Consider the following 23157-nt stretch of genomic DNA (forward strand, 5'->3'; position numbering starts at 1 on the left):
GCCTTCGCAAATTCGCATTTTGCCAAATTAACAGTCAACCCTGCCCAGACCAATTTGTCCAACAATGCGCGAATGCGCTGAATATGTTCAGACCATGTATCACTGTATATTACCACGTCATCAAGGTACACTGCGCAGCCATCCAGCCCCGCCACAACCTGGTTCATGAGGCGCTGAAATGTTGCAGGTGCATTACGCAGGCCAAATGGCATAACAGTGTACTTATACAGACCAGAAGGTGTAATAAATGCACAAATTTCCTGTGCCCGCTTAGACAGGGGAACCTGCCAATAACCTTTCAAAAGGTCAAACTTAGTCACATAAACGGCAGACCCCACCTGATCTATACAGTCTTCCATGCGGGGAAGAGGAAACACATCTGGCTTCGTAACGTTATTAACTTTACGAAAGTCAGTACATGGCCTAAAAGTTGTGTCCGGCTTACTGACCAACAGACACGGCGATGCCCAACTTGAAACGCACGGTTCAGCAATATGATTGTCCAACATATACTGAACTTCTTTGTCTAAAAGCTTGCGCTTATCTGATGAAACCCGATAAAAACGCTGCTTTATAGGTGCTGCATCACCAATATCCACATCATGCTCAATAAGATGTGTGCGAGAAGGTACATCTGAAAACAGAACAGGATAGCTTTTAATAAGGGCACCCAACTCAGCACGTTGTTTATCATCCAAATTTGTCAACATGTTATCCAAATTTTTCAGTGACTCTGAATTTTTCAATCGCCCTTGCAAAACCACATCAGTGGTCGAACTCTCCTCCATTCTGACTGCCGGAGATGAGCTCAGAACTGCAGATGTACAAACAGAAGCATTAACCATACCACTCCCACTTTCCCCTTTCCCCACTGTCTGACGTCCGTAGAAAGGTTTTAACAAGACACATGACACAGTCTAGTGGCTTTCCTAGAGTTTGGAGTGGCAATGATGTAATTCAAGTCTGAAGCCTGCCGTACTACAGTGTACGGACCGGAGAATTTTGCCTCAAAGGGAGAAGTCACAATAGGTTGCAAAAACAAAACCTGGTCACCAGCCTGAAACCGCTTAGGCTCTGCACGCCTGTCATACAGAGCTTTCATTTTGTGCTGTGACTTTACCAATTTCTCTTTTGCACTTTCAACCGCCAAAACCAACCTATGCCGGAAGCCATTGACATAGTCAAGCAAATTTTGGGGAGGATTTGTTATTTCCCAGCTATCTCCCAACACAGCCATGGGACCCCGTACCTTGTGACCAAACACCGAATCATTGGGGCTAAAACCTGTGCTCTCCTGAACCACTTCTCTCGCTGCCAACAGGAGCCACGGCAACCCCTCCTCCCAGTCACACCCCAGCTCTGTACAATAAGAGCGCAGTAAAGACTTCAGCGTTTGATGAAAACGCTCTAGGGCGCCCTGTGATTGCGCATGATAAGCCGAAGCTTTATTATGCTTAATGTGAAGCTGCTGCAGTATTTCGGCAAACATACCGGATGTAAAATTCGAGCCTTGATCGCTCTGAATAATTTTGGGAATCCCAAACACCGAAATGAACTGTGTCAAAGCTTTCACCACCGATTTAGTAGATATATTTCGGAGTGGATACGCCGCTGGATACCTGGTTACCTGGCACATGACAGTCAGCAAATAATTATGACCTAGTTTTGAACAAGGCAACGGCCCGACACAGTCAATAATCAAATGTGCAAATGGCTGCTCAACCACAGGAATTGGACAAAGTGGAGCCGGTCTGATTGACTGGTTTGGCTTGCCGGTTAACTGACATGTATGACACGTTTTGACATATGCTGAGACATCACGCTTCAGGCGGGGCCAAAAACAGTACCGCAACACCCGGTCATATGTTTTCTTTACCCCTGGATGCCCAGCTACATTATCATGACAAGTTTGCAACACCAAGTCCCGAAACCTACTCGGCACTACAAACTGAAAAACAGGTTCCCCAACAAAAGCTTCTCCATGAGGCACCCATTTCCTAAACAATAAGCCTCCCTGAATAAAATAGCCGTGAGCAGAACTAAGTATCTCACCAAGCGAAAGTACTTTGTCAAACAGTTCTTTTAAACTATCATCATTTTCCTGTTCTTCAACCAACTCAGATCGTGACATAGACTTAAACTGATCAGGCAAAGTCACACAAACTTCAGCAGGTTCCAACTCTGACTTTTTGGTAGCAAGACTCTGTGCGTCACACGCAGTGGTCATGGCACGCGTCACAGCACAGACTGGATACACAACTGCAACATCTGATACACTGTCTGGTTGACCTTGACCAGGCACACTTTTAGTGACTATATTGGGAGGAGGACCATCAGCCCACACCTGCACCCCAGCAAGACCGTTCCCCAGAATTATGTCCACCCCATCCACTGGCAATTCAGTGCGCACACCCATCTCAACATCTCCCTTCACCAAACCTGAGTCAAGACACAGCCTATGCACAGGTGCAGGGAACACCACCATCCCCATTCCTCTGACCAGCACAAAGTCTCCTGTGTCAGTCTCCGACGAGAAGGGTAAAACAGACTTGCACACAAATGAGTCCAATGAGCCGGTATCCCGCAGTATCTTTACTGGCACCTGTTCAACACTACCCGGCAAAGAGACCAAACCCTCAGAAATGAATGGTCCAAAATCCTCCATGCTCTTCTGCTGCCTGGCTTCAACCTGCTCCTCAACCACTACCGCTGGGCTGAGTGAACTGGCCAAAGCCACTGGTCTTACTTGCGTACCAGAGAATTTATTTTTTGATTTGAGGACTGGACACTCACTCTTCCAATGCCCACTGCCTTTGCAGTAATTACACGTTCTACCTTCTGCCTGCCTTTCTCGCATGCCATGCTCACTCCTAGTATAAGAGTCTGATGCACCTTTTTGATGACCATAACTCTCTCTGCGCACATTATCTGAACTTACCGCATTGAAATTGCTTTTATGAATCAACACGTACTCATCGGCCAACACGGCCGCCTGACCAGGAGTACCTACTTTATTCTCTGTGAGGTAAGTAGCCACATTTTTAGGTACAGAGTTTTTAAACTGTTCTAATATTACCAGGTCGCACAGTTTCTCAAACGTGTCCACCTCAGACGCTGCACACCAACGACCAAAATGGGCTGTCAGATCTCGCACAAACTCCACATGAGACTGTTTATCTCCTCTTTTCCAACCACGGAACCGCTGCCGGTACGCCTCAGGCACCAACTCATATGCTTTAAGCACCGCAGACTTAACTCGCTTGTACACTTTACAATCAGCAGTACTCAAAGTTGAGTACGCCTCCTGGGCTCTACCGGTCAGGACGCATTGTAACATTAACGCCTGATCACCCTCCGGCCATTTCCTCGACTCCGCTATTCGCTCAAATAATGAAAAGAATGAATCAGGGTCTTTTTCATTGAATTTTGGAAGCAAGCGCAAATTATTGAATATATCAAAAGATGCCACTGGTGCACCAGACTGAAACACAGGGTTGTCACTATCCGCCGAACCTGGCAATATACCCTGTTGAATTAAGTTCAGCTTTTTATTCTGTAGCTCTAACCTAACTAACTCAGTTTTTTGCTTCATCTCTTCCAAAGCCAAGTCATTTTGCTGTTTGATATTCTGAAGTTGTACTTGTAGCTGTAATTCATGAGATTGCTTTAACAACAAAAGTTCCTTTTGCTGTTCAAAACTCAAAACAGTACCTGCAGACGCCGAAGACTGAGTCCCCCCAACGGGTTGAATAATTCTCTGTTCCAGCAAACCTGCCATCAAACTTCCCTTAACAGACTCCTTTAACTTTTTATCCAATATCTCAATCTCAATCTCATATCTCTCAGCAATTAGCAGTAACTGGTCTTTAGTACACTGATCCAGTAGTGCTACTGACGGTGAGTCAACAAATTTATCCACTGTAGATGCCATACCTGGACTAACTACACTCACAGACAAAATAGAATAGGAGAAAGAAAAAAACAAAAACAATATCAGCTGGAACCACTAACAAAGTCTGGGACAGCCAAACCAAAATGGAACCTCCCCAGCCCTGACTAACTAAGACATTAGCGACCCCATAACTACCTTAGCTCCATCCCTAGTCTTCGTGCCGCTACTGATGGGGGGTATTTATGCACTTTAGCCCACTGGGAAGAAAAAGGCAACTGTTACCAGCGACCCTCTCTTACACCGTGGATGTGCTCCCGAGACAACCGCTCTACCCACTTTTGCAGCCACACTAAAATTCCCCAAGACCAGTCCCCCTATTGGAAACCAGTCTTCTTAGCCTCACAGGGGATTCATGGTTCCATACCACATTACAAGACTGTCCCCAATAACCAAACTCAAAGTTCCAACCTTTATTTTATTGATTACAACCAAAACATTAACCTTTAAGCAAAAAACAAAACATAAGGATACAATGCTCTACTACTTCCAAACTTCACCGACCAACTCCCTCCTAAAACTGAAATCCAAATGACAAGTCACATGTGGAACTCCCAACACTGGCAGCTACTGAATTGGCTTCAACAGGTGCTACCAATAAGCCAATCAATCCTTTGAAACCAAACAACTTACTAAAGCAAAACTACAATTCCTAACAGGAACACAAAGCAAATGCCAGCACACAAACCATATTCAGACCAACCAGGCTGAATTTGACCAAATGACCCTTACCAAACTAAAGATACTTACACTTGTCTACGAAATGAACTTAACAATCGGACGAGCCCCCATTTTGTCACACACCGGGTCAGGTAGTGGCAAAATAAAGGGAGTCCACACATGAAATAAACAAAAACTAATTTATTAGTAACTCATTTTTACTGGTTAAAGTAAACATAAATGATTATACTTAAACAAAAGAAATTATACTTAAGACCACATGGCGAGTGGAAGACTGAGCCCAAAGCTCAGCCTAGAAGCAGCAAAGAGACAACTGAACACATGGCTACCCAGCCCTTAAAACTCTGGATCCCTATACCCCCATAGGTGTGGCCAATTGGCCTGACGCCCTGTCCCAATCTCCACCCAGGGAAGTCCCACAACCAATGGGCAGAGAGAGGGGCAGGGCTTCACAACACCCACACACATCAGTACAGTAGGGCTACTGATACTGTACACCCACACACATCAGTACAGTAGGCTATACGCTTTGTGCTGCATTGTTTCATGGGACCAGGAAGCAATGCAGAGTTGATGGAGTTGATGATATGATTCCTTGGAAATGTCCAGAAGCGAAACTAAACCTACAGAGAACTGAGGAGCCACTCCCAGTGCAGCTATGTGTTTATGTTGGTGTATAAAGGAGCTGGGATCCTCTCTTGGTGAGTCCATTCACCAAAGAAGTTAGAACGTATCCAGTCACCATAGACAGGTGAAGTTAGAGCTTGACCTGTCAGCCACCATGGGGGTGAAGGGCTTGTGCTCACTGCTGAAGGACTACAGCCAGATCTACCAAGACATCGACTTCAGGGACAGCAAGCTGCTGGTGGACGGCACTAACCTGGCCTACATCCTGTATAACAAGGCCAACCTGGACCAGAACCACGGCGGGGAGAACTTGGCCTTCCAGGCAGAGGTCCAGGCTTTTTTCAAGACTCTGCACAACTGTGAAATCGCAGCATACGTTGTGGTTGGTTGGTTGCGGGCGCCAGTGACTAAACACCAGGATGGACCGTCAAAAAGCCCTTCTCCAGATGATCCCTGACGCTCTGAAAGGCGGGAAAAAGAGCATCTATCCCCCCTTACCACGTCAGTGTTTGAACAGACACTGAACAACATGAAGGTGCCGCTGGTCAAGTGCTTCGGAGAGGCCGACGGCCAGCTGGCTGCCCTGGCCAGAGACTGGTGCTGCCCGGTGCTGTCCGCAGACACTGACTTCTGCATATACCACCTTCCAGTGGGGGTTCTGCCCCTGCATCACTTCCAGTGGGACTCAGTTAAGACCAGTCTGGCCAGAGGTTACACCACGTCCAGCTTCTCTACCCTCTTCAACATCGACCGCCAACTGCTGCTCGTCCTCGCTTCATTGGTCAGGGACGACTAGGTAGATCTAAATTTGTTGTGACATGTGACCAGGTTATCACAGTTGTTGGAGTTGATGATGTCATATCATGTTGACGTCAGGAAATTGAAACTTAGAGAGAACCAAGGAGCCACTCCCAGTGCAGGTATGTCCCTGTGTGTGTGTGTGTGTTGGTGCATAAAGGAGCTGGAATCCTCTCTGGGTCAGTCTAGTCACCACAGACAGGTGAAGTTAGAGCTTGACCTGTCAGCCACCATGGGGGTGAAGGGCTTGTGCTCGCTGCTGGAGGACTACAGCCAGATCTACCAAGACATCGACTTCAGGGACAGCAAGCTGCTGGTGGACGGCAATAACCTGGCCTACCCGCTGTATTTCACGTCCAACCTGGACCAGAACCACGGCGGGGAGTACCTGGCCTACCAGGTCCAGGTCCAGGCTCTCTTCACGACTCTGGCCGACTGTGAAATCAAACCATATGTGGTGATGGACGGAGGTTCGGGCGCCAGTGACATCAAACTGGACACCCTCATGGACCGGGCCAGAGGGAAGGTCCGGAGGGCCCGGTGCGCCGCTCGGACGGGCAAAAGGAGCGACATCCTTCCCAACCTCATCTTGTCTGTGTTTGAACAGACACTGAAAGACATGAAGGTGCCGCTGGTCAAGTGTTTCGGAGAGGCTGACGGCCAGCTGGCTGCTCTGGCCAGAGACTGGTGCTGCCCGGTGCTGTCCAGAGACACTGACTTCTACATCTACCACCTTCGCAAGGGGGTTCTGCCCCTGGATCACTTCCAGTGGAACTCAGTTAAAACAAGTGGGGCCAGAAGTTACATCCCCTGCAAGCGATACACCACGACCAGCTTCTGTACCTTCTTTAACATCGACCGCCAGCTGCTGCCCGTCTTCGCCTCGCTGGCCGGGAACGACTACGTCAACCTCAGAGATGTGAACTGGGACCAAAATGTTCTGGCAGGAAGACAGACGGAGTTGTCTCAGACTGGCCGCCTGGAGAGACTCCTGAGGTGGATGAGAGGCTTCCAGACGATTGAAGACACCTTGACAGCAGCGATGGATCTCATGCCCAACATGAGTCAACAGACTCAGACTGAGGTGCAGAAGTCCATGCTGGAGTACGAGCTCCCCAGCTCCTCTCTGCGGGGGTTCCTCAGTGAGGGGACCGTTCCACCGCTGCCCACTGAGATGTTGAGTTGCGTCCCCGACTGGGTCCGTACGTCCCTGGCCAGAGGAGAGCTGGGAGCTGACATTCTGGACCTCTTGGTGCACAAGAGGAAGATATTGCCAACCCAGGTGGAGAGCAGTGACCTACAGAGCTCCAACCTCACCTCGCGGCCCATCCGGAAGGTGTTGTACGGGCTGCTGCTGGGCCAGAGGGGGGGTGAGGTGGAGGAGGTGGACCGGGTCGGTCTGGAGCTCATCAGTGTCAAGGTGCAACCGCTGGTCCATGGAGCCGCTCAGAGGCTGAGGCTGGACTCTCTGCCCCAGGTAGGCCTACCGACATATTCAGCTGGACAATAGGTTGAAAATAGATGGACAATATATGTATAATAGATTGAGGATAGCAGCAGCACAAAGTGATAAGAAGGCTAACATGTCAGCAGCAACTTTAAAAGATAAGTCCAAATTCAATGAATACTTCACTATAGTTTAGTTTCATTGATTTATAATTTTTTTTCAGGGGGGTTTGAATCTAATTGCATTTAGTTTTTCAATCGATATGTTTGATCTCCCTAGACAACTTTTTCCACCAAACTATCTGGCCCTCCGTCTGTTGAGCGTGCATGTGTATCTTAGAGAAAGTTGTAACACCCCCTGAGATAGCTTGGCACTTCACCATTAACAACCTTATTAAGTAGCCATATCTTAACCTGGTTGACTGTGTCTGCCACATTGAGACCATTTCAATTCTCAGTGGGAGGTGTATGCATGCTGCAAGTCTCATAAATCATCTGCATTATGTAATAAACAGCATGTGTTGATCCAATAGGAGGAGTCATCTGGGCAAAACCTCTACAAGTGGCGTTCTTGGTTATCCTTTAGATGGACATGTGGTTCGTTCCCACTTCCCAGGCAGACCGCGCTGTGAGGCTGCAGGTGTGTCTGGAGACGCTGGGCGTGGAGGAAGAGACGCTGGAGGGAGTTCCGGCTCACCTGCGCCTCCCAGTGGCTGTGACCTGCTACTGGCTGAGGAGGACCAGCCCTGAGTCAAGGCTCCTCGAAGCTCTGCTGATGGTCATGGTCCAAGGAGAACTGAACCGACGGACAGGAGCGACAACAGGTAGGTAGCACATGTGTGCTCAGCAAAAAAACAATCAGACAAACACTCAAACAAACACTCACACCTTGTGTGTGTGTGTGTGTGTGTGTGTGTGTGTGTGTGTGTGTGTAGGCTGGCAGGGGGTTACCAGCCACGACCCTCAGCCTCTGGATGTCGTGGCTCACAGCTTCAACCAATGGCAGGCCTGCCTGAAGGACGCCTCCCAGCTCAACCTGCTGCTCTGCAAGCCCCTCCCTGAACCCCACTTCGCCTGGTGAGACACCCAGACAGAACTGTTTCCATAGCAACACCATCACCCAGACAGTACAGTTTCCATAGCAACACCATCAGCCAGACAGTACTGTTTCCATAGTGACACCATCAATCAGACAGTACTGATTCCATAGCAACACCATCACCCAGACAGTACTGTTTCCATAGCAACACCATCACCCAGAAATAACTGTTTCTATAGTAACACCATCACCTAGCCAGTACTGTTTTTATAGTAACACCATCATCTGATCAGTACTGTCTCCATAGTAACACACGTCACCTAGCCAGTATACCATCACCTAGGCAGCCCGTGTTTTTTTACCATAGTTACACCATGTCAAAAGCTCCTGTGGAGCTAAATAAATAAAAGTAACAAATAGTAATAAATAAAAGTAACATAGCAAGATTGGGATATATAACAGTGATAGAACAAGACATTGTTACAGATATAGATTTGTGACAGAGAAAGTTGAGTGGTGGGTCAACAGAATGTAGTTTTAAGATAAGATAAGTGCTTCATTAATCCCAGACGGGTTGGTCCAGGTTGTACCAGGGCCGGCTGGTGCACCAGCGGCAGAAGCAGCTCCAGGAGAGAGGACCAGAGGACATGGTACAGGACGACCAGTTCAGGAGACTGTACAGGAGGCTCCTGGGAGCAGTGACCCAGCCAGACCCCGGGGCCAACGGGAGGGCTGGGGGGCCCGAGGCCCAGCTGAGGGCCAGCATGGAGCACCTTCACCTCATCACCCTGGATGAGGAGGAGGAGGAGCTGGGCGGGGCTGCAGGCCTGGATCAGGGCTCTGATAGGCCGAGGGTGTCGGTTAAGACACGCTACAGAACCAAAGACAGGACGGGCCGGTCCAGAAACCCAGAACTGGGGAGGAAGCAGGAGAGGGAGGGGTGGGAGTGAGCAGGAAGGGGTGGAGTTCTAGGGGTGGGGGCGATAGGGCAGCTGTTAAATCAGGGCGTCGCCTCGCTGTGCACTTTGACTCTCGGTGTTTTGGCGTCTCCTGAGCTATGCTCCTCGACATTTTACTTTCATTTTGCAAAGTCGGAACATTCCTGGCGGGCGTCGTTGTAAAACTTGTCAAACGCGTGAGCGACTCCGACCTACCCTGAACAGTCGTTTATCGTTGGTGTATGAATCTATTTTATAAAGCCTCTTGGCAACAATTTGTGACTGCGTGGGGAAGACCTTCGACTATTTAAGGATACATTTAGCCAAAATACATTTCAACATAATATGAAATGTATTTCTGAGATGTCAATTAATAAAATATGATTTGTAAAGTGTGTGTGTCCAGCCTCCCAGCTGAGGGGGTGCCCGAGAGCCATCTTGGAGTGGTGATCCGCTCCACTCAGTGTAATTCGTTTGGCAGGAGCAATGAACCGTCAGTGCATTTAATTCATCTTACCTCACTGAATACCACTGGTTTTCACGCGGTTTTTTGTCATACGTGTAGCTATGATAAAGGACACATGTTTTGCCGTGTTTTATTATTCATAGTTGGCTTAACAGCAATAGAATATTCTTATATGCTATAAGTGACCAGACGTCCGAGATCAAAACTGGGAACATAATCCCCGAGAAGGGGAAAAAACGGTCAGCTATTTTTAAGTTGAAGAAACAATATGATTAGGTTATATATACACATACGTATATCCTACATAAACAATGTATGAATACATTAGATCTATATATCTATACATCTTTTAGGGACCTATGTTACAAAGAGGTGGGATGGTTACCTAACCAGTATGATAATGCATGAATCCCATTTAGTGTCAGAAAGTTCAAATAGTCTAGTGTAGGGATGAATTGTCATAGGGATTAGGAATTGTCATAGGGCAGTAGTGGATCGCTAGGCAGCGCAGTCCAGGAATCCGGTCAAGGGGACAGCAACAGGCGATGGTAGGGCAGTCATAGGGATGGGACTTCAGGTGCGATGAGGGCCAAATACAAGGATGGCTGATGACTGGTAATGGTTTACCTCACAAGTGAGGTAAGGGGGAAGAGAGATATATAGAGTGGGTTAGTATTGCTATACGTTTCATGATGGTTAGTATTAATAAGTGTATCAATGGTACTATATAGTGTTACACTATAGAGAGAAAAGGCAAGATATGTTATATATTGATAATATGATTTATCAAGTCTCAGTTCATAGCCGGGTGAACACATAGTAGTTCAACGGTAATCCCAAAAATTACCCCATTCCAGTTGTCAGGTAAGTGTGGCAGGACCTTTTCCTGTTTATCACACATTTCACAAAGGTGGGCTACACAAAATTGGGTTGGAAAGCTGGACTAGCTATACTGTATAGCCACTGTCCATCTGATTGTCCAGTTAGCTAACAATCATCATACATGCTTTTACTGGCTTGATATTCGCTGTTAAGGTTAGGGTTAGGGGTTAGGGTTAGGGGTAAGGATAAGGGTGAGTATCAGGGTAAGGTTGGGGGTGAGTGTAAGGGTTAGGGAGACGGGCGGTTAGGGTATAGGGGAGGGGAGAGGTTAGGGTTAGAGGAGGGGGGGGAGGTATGAGTAAAGGGGAGGTTAGGGTTAAAGGAGGGGGGGGGGAGGTGTGAGTAAAGGGGAGGATAGGGGAAGGGGAGGTTAGGGTTAAAGGAGAGGGGTGGTATGGCTAAAGGGGAGAGGGGGAGGATAGGGGAGGGGGAGGTTAGGATTAGAGGATGTATGGGTAAAGGGGAGAGGGAGGTTAGGGGAGGGGGGAGGTTAGGGGAAATGGAAGGGGGGAGGATAGGGGAGGGGAGGTAAGGGTGTATGGGAGGGGGCGAGGACGGAGGTCAGGGTATAGAGGGGGAAGTTAGGGTATAGGGAAGATAAGGGTATGAGGGGGAGGTTGGGGAGGGAGGTTGGGAGAGGATATGGGAGGGGGAGGACAGTGGAGGGGGGAGGTTAGGATATAGGGGAGGTTAGGGTATAGGGGAGGGGAGAGGTAATCTTACCTTATTAGGGTAACATGCATGTGTATAATAAAAATCACCATACAACAAGCCACACAACCAGGTCATTTTAAATGATTTTATATCATAAAACATCAGTATACATTTCAACATCTGTGCGCACAGTGAAACAATTCTGGGATGTGATTAAAAAACAATGGTTCATCGTGAGACCATCTGACCCTAACTCTGTCCCTAACACTGAACCATGAGGAACCCACGAAGGAACCAAGGAACCCTTGAGAAACAAGGAACCCTTGACAACCCGTGACTTAAGTCACGTCCTGCGAGGTAGACGTTGAATCCGAAGTCTCCACCGTCCAGATCTGACGAGGCGTCGTCGGTGGGTCACTGAAATGTTGCAAGAGGAAAAACACAAATCGTTAGCCTCGTAGCATGAGCTATGTTGTTAGCCATAGGCCAACGATGTCAATGAGGCTACAGATGATTACGCTATGAGTCTACCCATGTCCATTACGCTATGAGGCTACCATGTCAATTATGCTACAATATCAATTATACTATGAGGCTAACGATATAGATAACACTAGGAGGCTAGCGATGTCGATTATGCTATGAGGCTAACAATACCGATTATGTTATGACGCTAATGATATCCATTATGCTATGAAGCTAACTATATCAATTATGCTAGGAGGCTAACGATGTCCAGCTAGGCGGCTAACCAGATTCCGGGTCTCCCTCCAGATAGGTGGCTCCTCCTCCATCATTTTGTCCATGATTTTTTTAGTTAATATAATTTGTGTTGAAGAAAATACTTTTGTTTTGAGAATTCTACACTAGAAACACAGTGGTAGTAGTTTATTATTCTTTGGACACCTTGTTTAAAGACCGGGTAAACCAAATTCAGTATTTTTCTTCTTATCATATTAATTAGGCCTTAAATGTGTCCCTCAAAACATGTAAAAAATATTTTTCCCATTCATCATTTCCTTGAGGAGCTAGGCCTCAGAGAATGTTCTGTGTGCAGGTTTAAAATGGGCGGGTCTACATCGAGGACCGCGTTACGTAAAGCGGTCTTACTCACATAAACCCGCCCCCTGCTGCCCTCTAGGTATAAATACATTAACCGCGCACTAGCATTCTGTGGTTTCACCCGTCTATGGTTTTACCGCTCACGAGTCTGATTTGAATTGTCAGTTTGCAGCTAGCTTGCCCGTTGGACCTCTCCGGTGATGGGCGTGGTTTCCTGGCCTGCAGCGCACACGCCCCCACCGTCCTGAGCCAGGGATTACTGCTCATTTTTCATCAACTTTGAAGCATAATTTTATATACTTCGCGATTTTTTTAGTCCTTCAAATTTGGCAGGGTGGTTAATAATATATTTTCCTGTGGTATTATAAACTCAAAACCCATAATTATTTTTGGTTTACCCGGTCTTTAAATAATTCTGAATCAAATCAAATTTGAAACTTCAACATGAAACATGCACACACTTGGGAATTTGTAATTCAGGCATATAGTAAAACATTCTGTGAATTGAACAGCATAGCTCTGGTGGTGAAACGATGTAAAAAAAAAAAACTGTTGGTATTAACCTTCCAAAGACTTGAGCAGTCCCATCGTAGTCCTTGTCTCGCTCCTGGTGGGTAGTCAGCTTCATCTGTTAACAATACAAACACATTAAAAGGGTGATGTTACGTTACCAGGTGTGAGTGTGACCAGCTGTTACGTTTTAGTTGTGTTTTAGTGTCCACCTTGATGTACACTGGATAAACTATAGTAGTAGTAGCAGCTGATGTGACCTTAATTACTTCAAATCACAGCTTTGGCTAAAATTCACAGAATGAAAAATCTGAAGGAAAAACTACGATCGTTTGAAATAATTAAAAAGAACCTCCGGGTGTCAAGTGTTTGGTGATGGTTACCCTCCAGTCCCCAGTCTCGTCTCCGGTCTCCGGTCCAGCCTGGTGCCCCATTCCTGGTCCAGTGGGATCTGGATACCCTCCGGTCCACAGTCTCTGGTCCAGCCTGGTGCCCCATGCCTGTCTAGGGGGATCTGGATACCCTCCGGTCCACAGCCTCCGGTCCAGCCTGGTACCCCATGCCTGGTCTAGGGGATCTGGATACCCTACATTATAATTGAGTGCGAGAAAAGCACTATACACATCCAATGTATCATCATCATCCACCCTGGTGCCCCATACCTGGTCCAGTGGGATCTGGTCTCCAGCCTCTGGTCTCCCATGCCTGGGCTTGGGGATCTGGTCACCTGCTGGTCCTCAGCCTCTGGTCCACCCTGGTCCAGGAGATCCTGTGAAGTCAGACAGCATCTTTATAGACCCACATCGCGGTCTCGAATCTACCAACCCCCCTGCAGAAGCCCCTTACCTTGAGCTGGAACGACGATGGAGATCTTGCGGTGCTTTGGTCGTCTTGTTGCAAAATACAGCCAACAGACTTACCTTGAGCAGATCTAGTAGTTTGTTGCTGTTGGTTCATGTACAAATAATTGACTATACATTTCATATCCCCCCCATTTAGCAAATAATTCCCACCCATAAACAAGACTGACAACAGTACAAAATAACAAACTGTTCTCATGCCTTTTGTCTACTTCCTTACTACTCTCTAAAACATTGCATGTACATCGCATGAGTGTTGCCTTACTGATCAGGGTGTGATCTGAGTGACCAGAGATGCATGCTGGGATACTGTGCCATCTGACGCCTACAGTTCTGTAGACGTTCCCCCTCAGGAGGAACCAAGTTTTCAAAAGGCTGTCGTGACATCAGTTACATGACCTGGAACGTCCGTCAAGACCGTGACAGGGACTCCCCAAGGAGAAACGCCAAAGGGTAGGATGTGAGGCTCCCCCACTCGGCGACTAGAATACAACCCAGCTCTTACAGGAGAGAATCATGGAGCACATTTCAACGTTCCTCTTCATAGACCTTGAAGCCCCAGTGAGGCTTTCTTCACCTCCTCTTCTGAAGAGCACAACTGCAGCTCGACAGGGACGCTAGTTGGGATGTTTCCAAGATGGTTTCCGATTCAGCCCGAGAAATACTTGGATCTCAGGGCAGGAGTACAGGAGATCCAGAGGGCTTGCCAGCAGTCCATCATGTTGAGGTTAGGTAGGGAAGCCACGTTGCAGAATGTTTCATCTTCCATCTTCAGTTGGTTGGTTTCTCATCCAATTCTGTCCATTCAGAATGCCGTTAGTCCATCATCCATTGTACCAAGTAGCCATTGTCGCTTACCATTGTTTGCATGATTCAGTCACACTACAGTCCAAGCTGCATGACACTCAAGTCATCCAAGTCATCCTGTCCAGTGTGTAGAAGGGTCGAATTGAGATCCAGATGCTAGATCGTTCCAGGCTCTTGCTGTATTGAACAGCCACTTTGTTATCCTCTTTGATTTAGGCCACAGACTTGAGTCATCCAGAAACATCCGACCAAATGACACTCAAGGGTATTTCAGGAAGAGTAGCTTCCTCCTATAGCTGAAAATTAAAATATTCAGATAATACAAGCCAAGTAGAAAAATTTCTCCTCACACATGTAGTGCCCAGTACCAGGTTAAAGATTGCCCCTCTCACACTTAATGCCCAGTACCAGGTTAAAGATTGCCCCTCTCACACTTAGTGCCCCATGCCAGGGCAACGATTGCCCCTCTCACACTTAGTGCCACATGCAAGGTTAAAGATCACCCCTCTCACACTTAGTGCCCCATGCCAGGTTAAATATTGCCCCTCACATGAAGTAGTGCCCCATGCCATGCAAAGATTGCCCCTCACACACTTAGTACCCCATGACACACAAAGTGACCAGTACCAGGTTAAAGATCACATCTCTTTATTTTCAGTTATTAGATTGTGTATATACACAAACAATGACAATACTCAAAGGAATACAAAGCCAAACGAGAGGAGAGACCAGCGGTGGGTTTGTAGGTCTTTGAGAGAGGAGAGACCAGTGGAGGTTTTGACAGACCAGCGGTGGCTTTGTAGGTCTTTGAGAGACGAGACCAGTGGAGGGTTTGACGGAGATACCAGTGGAGGTTTTGACGGAGAGACCAGTGGAGGTTTTGTAGGTCTTTGAGGAGAGACCAGTGGTGGGTTTTTAGGTCCTTGAGAGGAGAGACCAGTGCTGGGTTTGTAGGTCTTTGAGAGACCAGTGGTGGGTTTTTAGGTCCTTGAGAGAGAAGAGACCAGTGCTGGGTTTGTAGGTCTTTGAGAGACCAGTGGTGGGTTTTTAGGTCCTTGAGAGAGGAGAGACCAGCGGAGGTTTTGACAGAGAGACCAGTGCTGGGTTTGTAGGTCTTTGAGAGACGAGAGACCAGTGGAGGGTTTGTAGGTCTTTGAGAGAAGAGAAACCAGTGGAGGGTTTGTAGGTCTTTGAGAGAAGAGAAACCAGTGGAGGGTTTGTAGGTCTTTGAGAGAAGAGAAACCAGTGGAGGGTTTGTAGGTCTTTGAGAGAAGAGAAACCAGTGGAGGGTTTGTAGGTCTTTGAGAGAAGAGAAACCAGTGGTGGGTTTGTAGGTCTTTGAGAGAAGAGAGACCAATGGTGGGTTTGACGGAGAGACCAGTGGTGGGTTTGACGGAGAGACCAGCAGTGGATTTGTAGGTACTTGAGAGCGGAGAGACCAGTGGTGGGTTTGACGGAGAGACCAGTGGTGGGTTTGACGGAGAGACCAGTGGTGGGTTTGTAGGTCTTTGAGAGACGAGAGACCAGTGGTGGGTTTGACGGAGAGACCAGTGCTGGGTTTGTAGGTCTTTGAGAGACGAGAGACCAGTGGTGGGGGTGCTAGGGCTTCAAAGCGTATGGAGGGAAACGTTGGAACGTGCTCCGTGGTTCTCAGGTGCAGGAACCAGGTTGGGTTCTAGTTGCTGAGAGGGACAGCCCTCACATCTCTCCCCCTGGTGTGACTCCTTGAGGGGTCCCTGTCTCCATCCTGAAGGACGTTCCAGTTCATGTAACTGACGTGACGACGGCCTCTTAAACACTTGGTTCCCCTGAGGGGGAACGTCTACACAACTGAAGGCCTCAAACAGCGCAGAACCCTCGCATGCATCTCTGGTCAGTCAGACCACACCCTTATCAGTAGGACAACACACATGGGATGTGATGCAATGATGAGGAATGTAGTAGGAAAGTGGACGGTTAAAGTATCTTCTAGGGACGAATGACAGGCATGAGAACGGGGGGGGGGGGGGGAAGAGAGAAAGAGAGAGAGAGAGAGAGAGAGAGAGAGAGAGAGAGAGAGAGAGAGAGAGAGAGAGAGAGAGAGAGAGAGAGAGAGAGAGAGAGAGGCAGGGCCTACGTGGGGCGGGGCAGGGCCTACGTGGGGCGGGGCAGGGCCTACGTGGGGTGGGGCAGGGCCTACGTGGGGCGGGGCAGGGCCTACGTGGGGCGGGGCCTACGTGGGGCGGGGCAGGGCCTACGTGGGGCGGGGCAGGGCCTACGTGGGGCGGGGCGGGGCCTACGTGGGGCGGGGCAGGGCCTACGTGGGGCGGGGCAGGGCCTACGTGGGGCGGGGCAGGGCCTACGTGGGGCGGGGCAGGGCCTACGTGGGGCGCCCCGGCCAACGTGGGGCAGGGCAGGGCCTACGTGGGGCGGGGCCAACGTGGGGCAGGGCCTGAGAACCGGTTCAAACTAAACGCTGTCAGCCCACAGCATTAAAAGAAAATGTTGTGACTTACAGTTCGCAGTTTCTTCTTCTTCGTGGTTCAATCGTGATACTCACAGAATCTGTTTCTTCTTCTTGAGCTGTGAAGGAGAGCAACGAGATTAGTTTTACGGCTTGTGTGTGTGTGTGTGTGTGTGTGTGTTTTAATTAGTGATTAATCCAATAAATCCAAATAAGTTATTAAAATAAGTTATTTTTCCCATCTAACTACGACGGTAACCGAGTGCGGAGTCATTGTGTGACGTCATGGCCCCGCCCCCCTACGTCTTCCGCCGCCAACTCCGTCATGGAGTCATTGATAAATATCTGTAACCGCGTCACCCGGTGAAAAATATCAATTAACTCAATTAAAAACAGCTTACGACGACATACATCCAGAACTATTATTCAACTCATCAAGTAGGCCTAGAGTAAAAAACAATTAAGATAAATTATAAATAAGTGTCCTACTCACAGCAGGTCCGGATGTAGCGGGCCGTTTTACTTCAAAAAGTGTTCGTTAACCCGACGGTCAACCTGGAGAACAAAGGACCAGACGGATCATTAGTTACTTTTATAACTTCAACCGGACGTTTCTAACCATGTTTCGACTACCAACTACTAAAATAACGTCAATATTAACCGTGTAATGGAGACGGCTCAGCGTCTTTTTCAATCTAACCTGTTTGATGTGGTGGAGCCAACAGCTGACGGAGCAGCAGCAGCACAGTGGGGCTCAATGGAGACGCAGCGCGATCCGCACCGAGACCCGCGAAATAATCAGCGAATAATCAGCGGAACTACATGCAGGTGTGCACCGCCATAGATGTGTGTGTGTGTGTGTGTGTGTGTGTGTGTGTGTGTGTGTGTGTGTGTGTGTGTGTGTGTGTGTGTGTGTGTGTGTGTGTGTGTGTGTGTGTGTGTGTGTGTGTGTGTGTGTGTGTGTGTGTGTGTGTGTTGAGCGGGGGTGGGAGTGGGTGGGTGGGTTTGTTACAAACTGTGGGTGTGTGTTTGGGTTTGTGTGTTTAAAAGGTGGAAGATATATGTGGATGAGTGGGAATGAATGGTATATATGTGGATGTGTGAGTGTGGTTTAAAACCATATGGAGTAGAGGAATACTGTTGCTACCAGGAATTGTAGGCTGATTGAAGTATGAAATTACACCGTATGATGGTATATGTATTTCCTTTTGATAAAAAAAAAAAAAAAAAAAGCCTAATGTGTAACATAACTAATTAACTATAACTATATTGATACAATTACTATTATAGAACATAAAAAAATAGAACACAACTTACTTAACTTAAATAATCAAATTACAACATTTGGGCAAATTATGCAACTATGAAAGTCTTTATAGTTGCGTTTGTTTATTCACAAAATAGAAATGCTATAACGGCATAAAAATAATAAAATCAATCAGCTCAGATATTTATTGTCAAAGTGATGAACGAAAACGAACAGAAATCCAAATGACACAAAATGTTTCAAATGACTAATGATTAATAAAAGAATACATTATATTGTTACTTTAATATTCTTATATTGTATATTTGAACAGTGTTCCCATATATTAGTCAAACATTTACATGTATTAAATCTATATCTGTACATATTTTATACAAACAAAAACAAGGCGATGACATTATAGTCATACATCAAATATCCGTAGAGTCACACCCAATTCATAAAGAATACATTTCTTGCCTATTACACACAATGCATGGACAAACAAATAAAAAAAACGAATTGATTGTATTTATTTAATTAAAGGAATCAGTACATTTCCCCCCCCCCCAAAAAAAACTATAGATTGCATTTCATATCAAAATACTAATAATAGTAATTATTCAAATAATAATTATATAAATTGAGCTTGTTCTCTTTTAAACGGAGCGGTGTGAACTTATTGGGAGCGCTAGTGAACATGTCTTGATGACCTTGACCTCTGAGCCTAGGGTCAGAGGGGAGGGCTAGTGAACATGTGTTGATGACCTTGACCTCTCTGACCCTAGGCTACGGTCACCTGGCTCCTGTCCCTTCGTAGTATGGGCTCTCCTCCAGTACCTCCTCGATGACCGCCTGAAACGGACCAGAACCAACCGTCACCGCTTCAAACCGGATCAATCACACAGGGACCAGAAAGACAGATTCTGACCAATGAACAGCAGGTTACCAAACAAAAACACTGGTGAACTCTGTGTCCGTGTGTGGAGATTCAGAAAAGTACATTTTGATTGTATGCGCGTATCTCAGCCCAACTCGAAGGACGCTTTGCATGAACACTTACATGAAGCTAAATGACCAAATGGAAACGTGAAACTAATTGAGCGAATCCAAGACTGATCCCGCCAGACTTACTGGAAAGTTAAATTTGTATAGACAAAAGGCCATTTACATGGCCTCCGATATATAACCAAACCTGTTAGGCAAATGTGTAGTAAAATGTGTCAGTCAAATAAGGGGTAAGGCGAAATTGATTTTGTGCACATTTTCATGCAGTACTGAGCCAAATAGTATTTATTTGGTATGGAAACGATAACGATCTTGACCGCATGGCTTCTGGGCCCACATTATGCCCATATTATTCCCTCTCTGTATCAGAAAAAAAAAAATAATAACTTATAGAAAATCTAGAAATCAATAACATGCTACGCACTCTCAATGTTGTGGGACACTTTGGAAGGAGTAGAGGAATGGGGAATCCATTTTAAACGGCAACATGTAGAAACAGACCTGCATTTGTTCATAAGACACAGCATCCCTGAGGGACGCTTGGTCCATCGTCTCTGAGAACACACAGAATGTACACTTTAAACGATGACACATGTTGTGGGCGTGTGCTGTGCTGGTGCTGCATGTCGCCGGGCAGGACAGCTCCCGGAGTGTGTGCGGGCTGGGGGCTGGTCTAACTAATTAACAAATTGATTGCTCAATGTGCAACAGGTGTGCAGCCTCCGCCCAGCCCGATCAGACTCAATCAGTGTGGGTCGGGCCAGGTGAGGCTGCCTGAACCAACCCTGGGCCCCGTTTCCCCAAAGCATCGTTAGCCTAACTGGGTCGTAAAGTTCATCGTACTGAGCATCGTAGAGTTTTCAGACCCGTTTCCCGAAAGCATCGTTGCGTAACGAACGTCGTTAAAACCCTCGTAGCTAACGACGGCTCCAAGGGCACTCGTAGAGCGCCAAGAGCATCGTTACTATAGCCTCAGTGGAGCCACCAGCTGGACATTCCGTGTATTGGATGTATTTTATTCAAACACATCCAATACCACAGAATGTCCAGCTGGCGCAATTTCGCAATATACCCCAAAAACAGTGGTTACCGCCGATGTATTACTCATAGACTACTGTTAGATTTAAGTTAGAAGTCAACAACATAAGTCAACAACATCATTTATTGCAGCAATTTAAAATTTCAAAAATACATACGCAGCCGTAAATGTACCCCTCCTACAGAAGGTTCTCCAGAGGACCAGGGACAGGGTGGTACCTGGCTGATGAGGAGAACCCCTCCTACAGAAGGTTCTCCAGAGGACCAGGGACAGGGTGGTACCTGGAGAGGAGAACCCCCTCCTACAGAAGGTTCTCCAGAGGACCAGGGACAGGGTGGTACCTGGAGAGGAGAACCCCTCCTACAGAAGGTTCTCCAGAGGACCAGGGACAGGGTGGTACCTGGAGAGGAGAACCCCTCCTACAGAAGGTTCTCCAGAGGACCAGGGACAGGGTGGTACCTGGAGAGGAGAACCCCTCCTACAGAAGGTTCTCCAGAGGACCAGGGACAGAGTGGTACCTGGAGAGGAGAACCCCCTCCTACAGAAGGTTCTCCAGAGGACCAGGGACAGGGTGGTACCTGGAGAGGAGAACCCCTCCTACAGAAGGTTCTCCAGAGGACCAGGGACAGGGTGGTACCTGGCTGATGAGGAGAACCCCTCCTACAGAAGGTTCTCCAGAGGACCAGGGACAGGGTGGTACCTGGCTGATGAGGAGAACCCCTCCTACAGAAGGTACTCCAGAGGACCAGGGACAGGGTGGTACCTGGAGAGGAGAACCCCTCCTACAGAAGGTTCTCCAGAGGACCAGGGACAGGGTGGTACCTGGCTGATGAGGCCCGCTCAGCGGGGCCTTGACGGAGAGGCTCTGCTGCCACCAGTCGGAGCAGGCCGAGCCCAGCTCCACCGGCTCAGAGCAGCCCTGGAGGACCTGAGGGGTCGCAGCGGAGCCAGGGTCAGAGGTCAGAGGTCAGAGGTCAGAGGGCAATATGACTGTGGTCATGTTGACATTAACATTCAGGGCGTTTATCAGACGCTTTTATCCAAAGCGACTTGCAGTAAGTACATCTGTCAGAGGAAGGAGAAACAACAATATGTCTCTGTGGGTACAGTGAGGATGTTCATAGAACCAAGTGCCAAGCACTAACCATCACTAGGTTAACCCATTCCCTGTATACACTAACCATCACTAGGTTAACCCATTCCCCGTATACACTAACCATCACTAGGTTAACCCATTCCCTGTATACACTAACCATCACTAGGTTAACCCATTCCCCGTACACACTAACCATCACTAGGTTAACCCATTCCCCGTATACACTAACCATCACTAGGTTAACCCATTCCCCGTATACACTAACCATCACTAGGTTAACCCATTCCCCGTATACACTAACCATCACTAGGTTAACCCGTTCCCCGTACACACTAACCATCACTAGGTTAACCCGTTCCCCGTACACAACACAGACAGCTAGGATAGGATGCCACACAATGCTAATCTTTAAGTGGTGGTGGTGGGGGTGAGGGGGGGGGGGGGTTAGGGTTAGGTTGACCTCTGACCTTGCTGAGCGCGACCTTCAGGCTGAGGGCGCTGCTCTCCTGGTGGAACAGGGACTTCTTGAACCGCTCCACCAGACGCCTCCCCTGGCCCCCCCCGCTGTGAGAGGCTGGAGGGAGCTGTGGAGACACACACACACACACACACACACACACACACACACACACACACACACACACACACACACACACACACAGGCCCGCTCTACCTCCTGAGCTAAGCAGACCCTGAAACTGAACCTGATGCATGCTGGGTAATGTAGGCAGTACCTGGGTGGTGCATGCTGGGTAATGTAAGCAGTACCTGGGTGGTGCATGCTGGGCAATGTAGGCAGTACCTGGGTGGTGCATGCTGGGTAATGTAGGCAGTACCTGGGTGGTGCATGCTGGGTAATGTAGGCAGTACCTGGGCGGTGCATGCTGGGTATTCTAGGCAGTACCTGGGCGGTGCATGCTGGGTATTGTAGGCAGTACCTGGGTGATGCATGCTGGGTAATGTAGGCAGTACCTGGGCGGTGCATGCTGGGTAATGTAGGCAGTACCTGGGTGATGCATGCTGGGTATTGTAGGCAGTACCTGGGCGGTGCATGCTGGGTTATGTAGGCAGTACCTGGGTGGTGCATGCTGGGTATTGTAGGCAGTACCTGGGTGATGCATGCTGGGTATTGTAGGCAGTACCTGGGCGGTGCATGCTGGGTTATGTAGGCAGTACCTGGGTGATGTAGATGATCTTGTGCAGCAGGACCAGGAACCTCAGGATGGGGTCGTCCAGCTGTCGGAGCCGCCGCTGGGAGATGGAGATCCCTGCGGAGGCTGAGGGGGGGGGGGGGGGGGGGGTGGGGGGGCGAAGGAGACTCAACAGGCTGCCCTCTGAGTCAGTGAGGGGGTGTGTGTGACGCAGCGGTGACCTACCTGGTCGTGGTTTAGTCTTTGGAGCAGCGCTGTCATCCCTTCATCGTGACAAAGAAAAGAACAACAACTCAGTGGAATCTGTTGGACCCTTTCTAACCGACTCACGACCCATGATCCGTGTGTGGGTCTGTCCTGCTCCGTCAGTCTTGTCCTGCTCCGTCAGTCTGTCCTGCTCCATCAGTCTGTCCTGCTCCGTCAGTCTGTCCTGCTCCGTCAGTCTGTCCTGCTCC

The 23157-nt window shown here is 48.1% G+C and overlaps 3 protein-coding genes across 4 annotated transcripts in view; 2 read left to right on the plus strand and 1 right to left on the minus strand.

The window, feature by feature from the left end:
* Positions 1-6287: 6287 nt before the first annotated feature.
* Positions 6288-8333, plus strand: LOC311351947 (single-strand DNA endonuclease ASTE1-like; the record flags this gene model as incomplete). Its single annotated transcript, XM_084472108.1, has 2 exons — positions 6288-7532; positions 8118-8333. The coding sequence occupies 2 exons, from the start codon at positions 6288-6290 to the stop codon at positions 8331-8333; spliced, it is 1461 nt and encodes a 486-aa protein (XP_084328234.1).
* A 119-nt stretch (positions 8334-8452) lies between these two features.
* LOC311351107 (uncharacterized protein) overlaps positions 8453-23157 on the plus strand; it is a 223410-nt gene continuing 208705 nt past the window's right edge. For both annotated transcript variants that reach the window (XM_084471198.1, XM_084471199.1), the window contains exon 1: positions 8453-8578. The gene's annotated coding sequence lies outside the window, so the exon portion shown is untranslated. The remainder of the gene's footprint in view (positions 8579-23157) is intronic.
* The window catches only part of nek10 (NIMA-related kinase 10), a gene marked incomplete at both ends in the record, with an annotated part of 16934 nt that continues 14892 nt past the window's right edge, over positions 21116-23157 (minus strand). The window contains 5 exons of the mRNA XM_084471107.1: positions 21116-21159; positions 21278-21383; positions 22019-22102; positions 22728-22828; positions 22928-22965. Coding sequence (XP_084327233.1) covers positions 21116-21159; positions 21278-21383; positions 22019-22102; positions 22728-22828; positions 22928-22965 — 373 coding nt within the window. The remainder of the gene's footprint in view (positions 21160-21277; positions 21384-22018; positions 22103-22727; positions 22829-22927; positions 22966-23157) is intronic.

The sequence above is a fragment of the Micromesistius poutassou genome (genome assembly GCF_964030765.1).
Source record: "Micromesistius poutassou genome assembly, chromosome: 8".
In the NCBI taxonomy this organism is placed as follows: domain Eukaryota; kingdom Metazoa; phylum Chordata; class Actinopteri; order Gadiformes; family Gadidae; genus Micromesistius; species Micromesistius poutassou.